The 9,521-nt window shown below is 46.6% G+C and overlaps 1 protein-coding gene across 2 annotated transcripts in view; it reads right to left on the bottom strand.

Moving 5' to 3' along the window:
• Positions 1-3,771: 3,771 nt before the first annotated feature.
• The window catches only part of LOC119365433 (26S proteasome non-ATPase regulatory subunit 1 homolog A-like), a 6,320-nt gene continuing 570 nt past the window's right edge, over positions 3,772-9,521 (bottom strand). Inside the window, exons 2-13 of one of the 2 annotated variants that reach the window (XM_037631065.1) lie at positions 8,409-8,493; positions 8,219-8,324; positions 8,013-8,124; positions 7,763-7,931; positions 7,495-7,629; positions 7,062-7,408; positions 6,838-6,973; positions 6,505-6,753; positions 6,201-6,421; positions 5,856-6,114; positions 4,789-5,631; positions 3,772-4,345 (exon numbers count right to left, since the gene is read on the bottom strand). In XM_037631065.1, coding sequence (XP_037486962.1) covers positions 4,013-4,345; positions 4,789-5,631; positions 5,856-6,114; positions 6,201-6,421; positions 6,505-6,753; positions 6,838-6,973; positions 7,062-7,408; positions 7,495-7,629; positions 7,763-7,931; positions 8,013-8,124; positions 8,219-8,324; positions 8,409-8,493 — 2,995 coding nt within the window. In that variant the 3' untranslated portion in view covers positions 3,772-4,012. Of the gene's footprint in view, positions 4,346-4,788; positions 5,632-5,855; positions 6,115-6,200; positions 6,422-6,504; positions 6,754-6,837; positions 6,974-7,061; positions 7,409-7,494; positions 7,630-7,762; positions 7,932-8,012; positions 8,125-8,218; positions 8,325-8,408; positions 8,534-9,521 lie in introns of those variants that run through there. The other variant, XM_037631064.1, reaches the window with a different exon arrangement.

Genomic DNA, 9,521 nt, shown 5'->3' with positions numbered 1-9,521 from the left:
GGCGGCAGTAGCCCGGAAGCACTGCGGTACTACGGCCGAAGACCCCAAGCGGTACTACCGTTCGGAGAGCGGTACTACCGCTGGGGAGCTTCGGCGGTGCTACCGCTGTGGATCGCGGTACTACCGCTGGGGCAAAGCAAAGCATACTTAGAGGAAAAAGGCAGCTCCAATGAAGCGGAAAGAAAACGACGGGTGTGATATGGATGTGTACGTGTTGATTCCACCCGACTCTTACCAAAGCGGATCCCCTCTTGATAGTACGGTGACTCCTACGAAACTAGTCCACCAACAACGAAACGGACGAGCTACACCGTCTTGAATAAAACACCGAGGGGATATAATCGTCTTGTGCCAAAGGATGAATCTCTGAAAGAACTTAACGCACACGATTAGTCCGCACAAGCATTGTCATCAATCACCAAAACATCTTGGGGATAAATATGCCCTTACAGTACCAGGTGATGACCGTGTCCGAAAGGGGTTTCGGAGGCCGCGGCAAGCGTTGGGGGGCCTTATGGGCCAAGGGGAGGGGGCACATCAGCCCACTAAGGGGCTGAGCGCCCCTACCACCCCATCTCACGTAACCTGGAGAGGTGGGGGCGCCACCCCTCCCGGCTTGGGGGCAAGTTTTCTAGGGGGTGGGGGCACCCAAACCCATCTAGGGTTTCCCCTGGCCGCCGCCCCCTCCTCTAGATCCATCTAGAGGGGCCGGCCCCCTCTCTCCTTCCCCCTATATATAGTGAGGGGGTGGGAGGGCAGCCACACCCTTCCCCTGGCGCAACCCCTCCCTCCTCCAACACCTCCTCCTCCTCCGTAGTGATTGGCGAAACCCTGCTGGAGAACCACGAGCTCCACCACCATCACGCCGTCGTGCTGTCGGAGTTCTCCCTCAACTTCTCCTCTCCCCTTGCTGGATCAAGAAGGAGGAGGCGTCCCCGGGTTGTACGTGTGTTGAACGCGGAGGCGTCGTCCGTTCGGCGCTGGATCGGATCTTCCGCGATTTGAATCACCGCGAGTACGACTCCGCCAACCGCGTTCTTGTAATGCTTCCGCTTAGCGATCTTCAAGGGTATGAAGATGCACTCATCCTCTCCCTCTCTTGTTGCTAGAATCTTCATAGATTGATCTTGATGATGCGTAGAAAATTTTGAATTTCTGCTACATTCCCCAACATGCCTCCCATGAGAGACGCGAAACTCATGCCTCCCATGGCAGCCATGGCACCGGGGGGTGCTCCAAAGCCACCCGTGCCTCCCATGGTCTCCATGGTAGCTCCAAAGCCACCCATGGCACCTAAGCCGCCCATGGTAGCTCCGAAGCCACCCATGCCTCCCATGGAGCCAAGGCCACCGCCACCTATTGCGTGAATCATGGCTCTTTTTTGGATCAAGACTTCTTCACGGGCAAGATTGACCCACTCCTTTTGCGTCTCATTGAGGATAGATGTGTCCAAGAAGAACAAGTGCTTCTCCCATTCCAACAATCTAGTTCGCTCCTCATTGCTCACCTTCCTCTCCTCCAAAGCCACCTTCCTCTCCTCGCCGCCAACCTCCTCTCATCGGTCGCGGCATCTTGGTTCCTTGCCATTTTCCTCACCTTGTTGGCTTCTTTTCTTGCCTTCACAATAGCTTCCATAGCATTTTTGAGCTCATCATCTCCTTTCCTCTTCTTCTTTTCTTTTGCGTCTTTCTTGCACCCATCCGGTCGTTTTGGCTTCGAGTATGAGACCGAGTTGGGTGTGGGGCTTCTCTTGCCATCATCACTTGATGCATCCTCCTCATCATCATCATCCAACTCAATTGTTCACTTGCGTTTGTTGCTCAAATCCAAATCATCCAAATCATCACGCTTCTTCCATTTCTCATCATCCTTCAACACGTCATAGCAATGAAGCAAGGTAAATGGCCTTCCTTTCTTGATCTTCCCCTTCTTGGTCCTCTTCTCCTCTCCTTTGAACAAGTTTTGTGCAATGTTGTACTACATGAAAACAAAACAAGTTAGCACTTCAAACACCAAAAACAAGTATGATGAACATGGATGAAATGCCACTTGCTCTATCGTCCTCATCGGTGCCACTTGGGTTCAACTTGTCAACCGCCTTTTGTGCGCCCGCCTACTTTTGACAATCCTTGTTGATTGTCGACCACCGGGACCGAAGAGATCGGTCGGAGCGGTCAATTCCACTCACGTTGCGAACATCAGAGTGCCCTTCATCCGGTTCCAATAAGCATCTCTACTTTGATCACCTCCAACGGATAGATCCCTCGACACTTGCAACCAAGTATTGCATAGTAAGATGTCTTCGGCGTTGGTGTAATTGCCCGCTCTTCCTTTCGGTGCGTCGACAATGCCCTCACCATCCTCGTCCACCTTGAACTCATGGTCATCAAAGTGCATGTCATTGGTTTGAGACCAATGTGAATTGTTGGAGCCAATACCCATAGTTGACATGTATGCATCATCGTTGAGACTACAAAATATATAGAACAATGCAAATAAGCTATCTATATGTATGCATTCAAAAAATAACAAGAAAAAAAATTGGGGAATTTTTCTACCTTTGGGGCATATTGTCGAACACATTGTGCGCGTCGGCCGCCGGCTCAACGAGTGAGCTCGCCGGCGCTTCGGTAGCCGCTGCGCCCGTGACACGCCCTGCAAGCTTCTTCCTCGACGCCTTCGAGGTGCCGGAGCCGTCCGCCGCCTTGTTCTTCTTCGCGGATGTCTTGCCTTTCTTCGACCGCGCCGCATTTGGGAGCTTCGAGGGGGGCACGGGGCGGCGCCGGCGCGACGCCAGCCGCCGTCGAGGTCATCCGCGGCGGCATGAAGAGGCCGCGCGTGAGGCCGATGCTCGGAGGAGCTCCGGCGGAGGCGAGGCCAACGCTCCCCGCGCTAGGATAATAATACAACACAAGTGTTTACAACCCCTAAAATAAATCAGACCCAAACTCAAATACACATTGAGAAATAAAAAGGACAAATCCGTCATGAAGAGTGTCAAAAGAAGACAAAAGTGAAGATGATACTATTCACATCTGGATATTTCTTTTTTGTTTCTCCATGTGCATCTCAAATTTCGGTTTGAATTTTCTACAAGTTGCAGACATATGTCTTTTGAACACTCATTATATTTTTTCAGAAAAAAATAACACGTTTAAATTTGAATGTATTTTTTCTGCATGTGTCATCTGCATGCTACTTTTTTTAGGGGTTTTTTTAGGGGGTGCATGCTACTGATACATGATAATAAGCAGAGTGGGCGAGAGATGTGGATGGCATTTTGCTGCTATACGAGAAAGAAATCTTATGAGCCGCCGAGTTGAGATACCTCAATTTGGACTACGAAGGAATAGCACGCTTTGCTGCGGCACAAACTTTTGGTCCGCAACATTGCAAATGTGTAAAACTATAAACATATACGTGCATAGGTCGCATCAAGTTTTTTCTTTTCTTCCGATGAACAAACATGTGTAATTTTATGCAGATTGTATGTTCATTCCGTTTGAGTAAATATATCAATCGGTTGATGCAACAAACTCAACCGGATCAAAGAGAGCATGGACTTTGGACTATAGAATTCATACAAGCCGGGGTGAATGCACAAACAACATACCAAACTAACAGCAAAAGGGTGAAACTGGGTAAACGTACAAATTAGGCAAGGACAACAACCAAGATAGGGCTCTTTCGGAAGAAAAAAAGATAGGGCTGTAGTTCTGGCAAATATCCAAGGTCGTTGTTTGGTCCATCTCTTTCTAGCACTCCCCGCAGTTTTGAATTAAAATTGCAACAAATTATCCTTATATGCGGTGGAAAATATAAATCAAATCGTCTAACTTGATGCAAACATGGTTGAGCACATGTCCTGTAACTCCCGTTCAGAGTTGAGTTCTCTACTCATGATGATTCTACACAGTTTCCAACAAACAACAAATTCCCTCGCACTCTTGAAAAAGGAATAAGCAACAACGTATAGCTAGTGAGTGAGTACAGACAACGCTATCACAGCAGCCTAGGCCGAGTACTCAAAAGGTTGGGGCGGCTGGGGCTCGTCGTCGACGGCCATGGCGGCCGAGCCTTGCCCCGCAGCAGCGGCTGCTGCGTTGTTGCCAGCGCCCGTGGCCACGGTCGCGGGAGCGTCGGTGAGCACGAGCTCCTCCGCCTCGCTGGGCTGCGTGTCTCGGAGGAGGATGAACCCGCAGGGGGCGGGCCTCACGGGGACGTATCGGCTGCCCTCGATGAACTTGATGAACTTCTCCTGCGCGGGTACGACACGGGCTGGGTTTGCCAGGATCTGGAAGGCCGGTTCTGGCTCCGGGGCCTTCTTCTCCGCCGCGCCGTCAACCTGGTAACGAAGATTGAGAGACGGGTAAATTCAAAAGAGGCCGGAGAGTTCAATCAAATGAACTGAGCTGATGCCAAAAAGGAAAAATAGTAACTTGAGCTGGATATGAATCACAAGTTCACTACTGAATAGCAGAGGACTCCAAAAAAGAAACTTCAGCTAGATATGATCACAAGTTCACTACCGAACACAAGGTACAGCAGAGGGCTCTATCAGCAGGCTTATATTAAATCAAAAACAGTTGTGATATGCTGAGCTGTGCTGTGACATCTTAGTAATTTATTACGGGGAGCTATTCAAGCAAGCAGGTACAGTAACTAGCATGGTTGTAAAGCAAGAGAAGTAACTAGCATGACTTAATTATGAGCTGGTAAAATTCTTGAATGTGAACACATGATTGAAAAAAGTGAAGCCAATCATATACAGTTAAGTCTTATTCTTACCTGCATTGCATCACCGTCCTTCTCCTGTGTCTTAGCTGCCTCGCCTGAAGTAGAACCAGAAGCATCTTCCGTTGTCTTAGCTTTGCTTTCTGCGTCCGTTGATTTCTCCTGGCTAGGTTTGCTTTCTGCTGTTGACTTCTCCTGGTTAGCTTTGCTTTCTGCTTCTGCTGTCTTCTCCTGGTTAGCAGCTTTGCTTTCTGCATCCTTCTTCGCCCTAGATTTTGCCTTGGCATAGGTTGACAAAATGGCTGTGGGCAGCTTGACTGCTGAAGTCGTAGTCTGCTGAGTGGTCGGCTTTGGATACTCAAAGAGGGACGGTTTAGCATGTGACAGGAATTCGAACTTAGGCACTTCCAGGTTCGAGTTGAGACCAATGATGGCTGTTGGCGAGAAGGCCAAGCTGATAAAGTATAGGAGTGGGTACCAGTACCAGAACTGGGTGAAAACAGCAAGGCCAATCACAGCAGTGAGCTTGTCATGCTTGTTCCTCGAGAGAAGTTTGATTGTGACATTCCTACCACCAGCATCCAGAATACCAGAAGCAAGTATGGCACCCATTTTGCTCATGGTGTCCTCATGCTTGTCAAGGATGATCTTCTCCAACTGACGCCTGAATGTTCCAACACGAGAATCAAAGGATTCATTCGTCTGGATCATGACCATTGCCATGGCAATTAGAGCCCCCTGGCGTACAAAGTCAACAACGTCCGACGTGAGAGGCTCCAACAAGGAAATGGCATCACTTAACCCTGTTCCTGCACAGGATATCCCAACAGCTAAAGCTGCACCATAACGAACATGCGGGTTGTATGATTCAGAGAGCAGGGACACAATTCTTGGAGTCTGCATGATCAGAACGGAAGATGTAAGTCGTAGATCAAAGCTATTAAGAAGATGTAAGGCGTGGATCAAAGCTATCGGTGATTGTTTATTTTAGCAAAAACATTCTATTAGATGGCAAAGAGATGTAAGCATAAATGCATAATGAACAGATCTATGTTGTTTCTTGGAATAAATTTGAATATAGGGCATCTATTTAAACATTAAGGCATTTCAATGCTACATACCTGCTCAGGTTCGTTGTATAGAACAAATCCAAGACCCATAACTGCAGTCCTACGAACATCATCACTGACGTCCGATACAGCAAAATGCAGCAGCTGATGGATAGCTTTGTTATTCGCGGTTCCTCTGTAGGCTAGAGCCAATGCATACATACCACCATAACGTAGTATGGGATCTTGATCTCTAGTCATTTGTTCGATCAAGGTGTCAGCTTCCTCTTCCCTGCCATACACCGTCAATGCGATGCCAAGTGCCAAACCCCTGCAGCAAGAGAGAGAGAAAGATGTCAGAAACAAGAGCTGGACGCATCTTCAGAAATGCCACAACAATAATTAAACAGCACTGACCTGATAATCTTTTCATGCTGTGTATCATGTGCATAAGCGAGCATCTCAGCAGCCTTCTCGCTGGCTGTCCCTACCATGAGCAAACCCATGCCAATACCAGCTGCTTCACCAGCCACAGCACTGTCTGTGTAAAGGACATTCTTTATGTCCTCAAACACTTCTTCATCTGCTGTCCCCAGAGAGGCAAGCCCAAGTCCCAAACAAGCACCATGCTGGATGACCTGCATAATATAGTTTTAGGTAAGAAAAATATATACACAATATAAGTAGCCTTACACAAGAAGGGCAAGGAACGGAATGTCACCTCTGCACTGGTGTTGCGAAGGCTTTCACGGAGGAATTGTTTGATTCCTTCACCATGGTTGGCATGAATCAAACCTAAAGCATAGAGGGCACCACCTTCCGAGTATGGACTGCCACCACCAACTGCACCACTTTGAGGTAGGTATGGGGCCATCAAAGCCCGACCTTGCTGAAGGTGGCCTCTATGAATCACACCTAGCCCAGCTGTTGCACTGAATTTAGCCCAATTAGTAGCCCTGCTCAACCACTCCTGCAAGACATAAACAAAATGAGACATCACAGAGGGGAAAAAGTATACCGCATGACAACAAAACAACCAGATATTTTTTCTTACCAGATTCTCTCTTAGAAAAGTATCTACAGTTGTTCCTGCATGCATGATCGCATTGGAGCAAATAGTTGCGCTATGGCAAACACTGTTCCTCATTTCCACGGCCTGCTTTATTGTCTTCAGAATTAGAAGATCAGACCTATATCAACAAACCCATCAAGGTGATGTCAGATATAAAAGTTGCAAGAGACCAGGGTTCAATGTTTAAGACATAATAATAAGTATACCTGTTGTGGCTATACAAAAATTGCAGCGTAAGCTGAATAGACTTCTCCCCTGACAGTATCCCTTTAAGTTTTGCAAGCTTATCAGCATGCGCTGCCTCATTTGGATCAACTGGGTGAGCATTTCCATTTGCCGTAGTAGTGTCATCTCCCATCTGAACATCACCCGCTGGTTCTGTGCTAGTTGTACCCGCGTTAACAGTCTGATCGACTGGTAAAGCTGAACCACTATCAGGGTTGGACTGACCAGGAGTCTGTGAGTCCAGGCGATTCCTCACATTCAGAAGGAAGGCCTGATTTTCATTTTCCACCAGATCAAAAGCAATTTGGTATGCAAGGAGAGCATCATCCTGTATAATGAACACAATATCTCAAGTAAGCAACAGGGACTAAAACATAAGTAATGTGGTGGGCAGAGTAAAGAACAAACATATACCTTGCTTCCAGAAATTAGTGTGTCCAATATATTCGCAACAGTTTCAGGCTCACCCAGAAACATAAGGCACTGGCAGATGCTCAGAAAATCTGGATGCGGCAAAGTCTGGTATATTTTAACAAGACAGCGAAGAACCTGGCAATAAAATGGATTATTTGGTCAACACATAAAGAATGTTAATTTTTGCTTACTCTAGTCTAAACTAATACTTGCTTTTTAATTAATATAAACCAACCATACTGCCAAATAACTTTTAACATGCCCCTACCTCACAGCGATATTCACGGTGACTAACATATTGATGAGAAAGGTTGATGCAATATGAAAGAGCCCCGTGAATATTATCACACCGAACAATTGCTTCCTCCAGTTTATCCAGTCTCCTGCATTCAACAGCCATACCCATGGCCTGTTGGTATTTCCCATCAAGAACACACCTACAGCAAAGAGAAACCGTTAGCTGAATACTCCATCTGATAAATAAGAGAATATGCGCAAACGGTAGGATCTTATCATACTTCTCCAACATCCTCTCCACTATGGCCTCTAATCTAGGATCCACATTTTCTTCTTCCTCGGTAGCTTTAGAAGCTCTTGTCTTGAAACTCGCATATTCATCTAATGCTTTGGCTGAAAGAAAAGAACCACCGATTCAACACAATGAGCAACAGAAATTCATGTGAACAACATCCAGAATGATAGAGAACTCAAGACAACTCCTCACCTAGAAGAGCATGAGCATAATCTGAATCCTCAGAAACATCAAACAGAGGCCCAGCACCAAGTGCATACAACAGTGCATCATTTAACTCGCCCAGGTAATAAAATACCTACATAATATGCAGCAATCGTCAATATAAGCAATACAAAATATGACACTTACAGACAAGGTATAAAATAACATGAGGTCCTACCTTAGAAACAACTAGTGCAGCTAGCTGTCTCTGGTCAAACTCCTCATCTTCATACAAGCTCTCACTGCAGGCATAAGGATACAATGGAAACAAATTATTAGCTTGCTTCATTGGAAATACAAACTCTAACAACCTGGATTCTAGAGAATTCTTGCTCGATATTATGATCCAATGTATAAAGCTCCCAAATCAAAACCAATTACAAATTAGAGCCTCATTGTTCCACACAAAAAAAAAACTAGACACACAACAATTGCATATGAAAAGCAATGTTAAAATTAAAATGACTTAAACAGACACGTTATTCTAATGCAAGCGAAACAACCATATGGAAATTGTCTGGCAAGAATTGATTTGCCAGTTTTTTGGGCCAAAGATATGGTAGGGCTAGGCTAGGCACCAACCAAACACACCCTATAAGACAAGAAATTTGTATAATTTGGAACTTTAGTAAACAAACATTAGATTAACTTCCCAAAACATGTCACCCTAAATTATTGCAAGAACAGTTCAATGGTCAGTCTGTCAAGATCTTTCTTAGCACAGGACAGGCATTACAACTGATTATAACCAACCCAGCGAAGCAAAACCCTAACACAACTTCTTAAAAAACTGAAACTTTAAAGCTTTCTGAATTCTCACCCCTCCACAATTCACACCTCACTCCCACAGCTGTCGTTATAACCAAGCGCGGACATGGAAGTGCAAAAAGTTCAAGTTTTTACGACAGCTACCAAATACAATCACACAATTTACTAGATTGTTTTGATGAATTCACTTCAAACTCCATCATGGAGAGCACACAGCCGAGCACTGAATCCCAGAAATCCCGACGCTACCAGATCAGAGCCAAGCCACAACCTACGGTTCCCCCACGCAAGCAGCAGATCAAACCAGACGAGGCCAAGCAAACGAATCGCGCGACGGCAACAGCATCTAGGGCAACTTCTCGTCCCGAATCCTCGTCAATCGGCGAACCAGATCGAAACACTGAAACCCCCCGGCCAAGCCAAGGCGCTGGAACGAATCGCGCGGGCAGGGCGGAGCAGCTGCGGCTGGGGCAGCTGGCGCCGGCCGAGAGGCGGCGGCGACTAGGTACCGCGGGAAGGATAC

This window comes from Triticum dicoccoides, chromosome 2B, assembly GCF_002162155.2.
Source record: "Triticum dicoccoides isolate Atlit2015 ecotype Zavitan chromosome 2B, WEW_v2.0, whole genome shotgun sequence".
NCBI lineage: Eukaryota > Viridiplantae > Streptophyta > Magnoliopsida > Poales > Poaceae > Triticum > Triticum dicoccoides.
The sequence above is the reverse complement of the archived record's forward strand: the minus strand, read 5'-3'. Positions and strand labels throughout refer to the sequence as shown.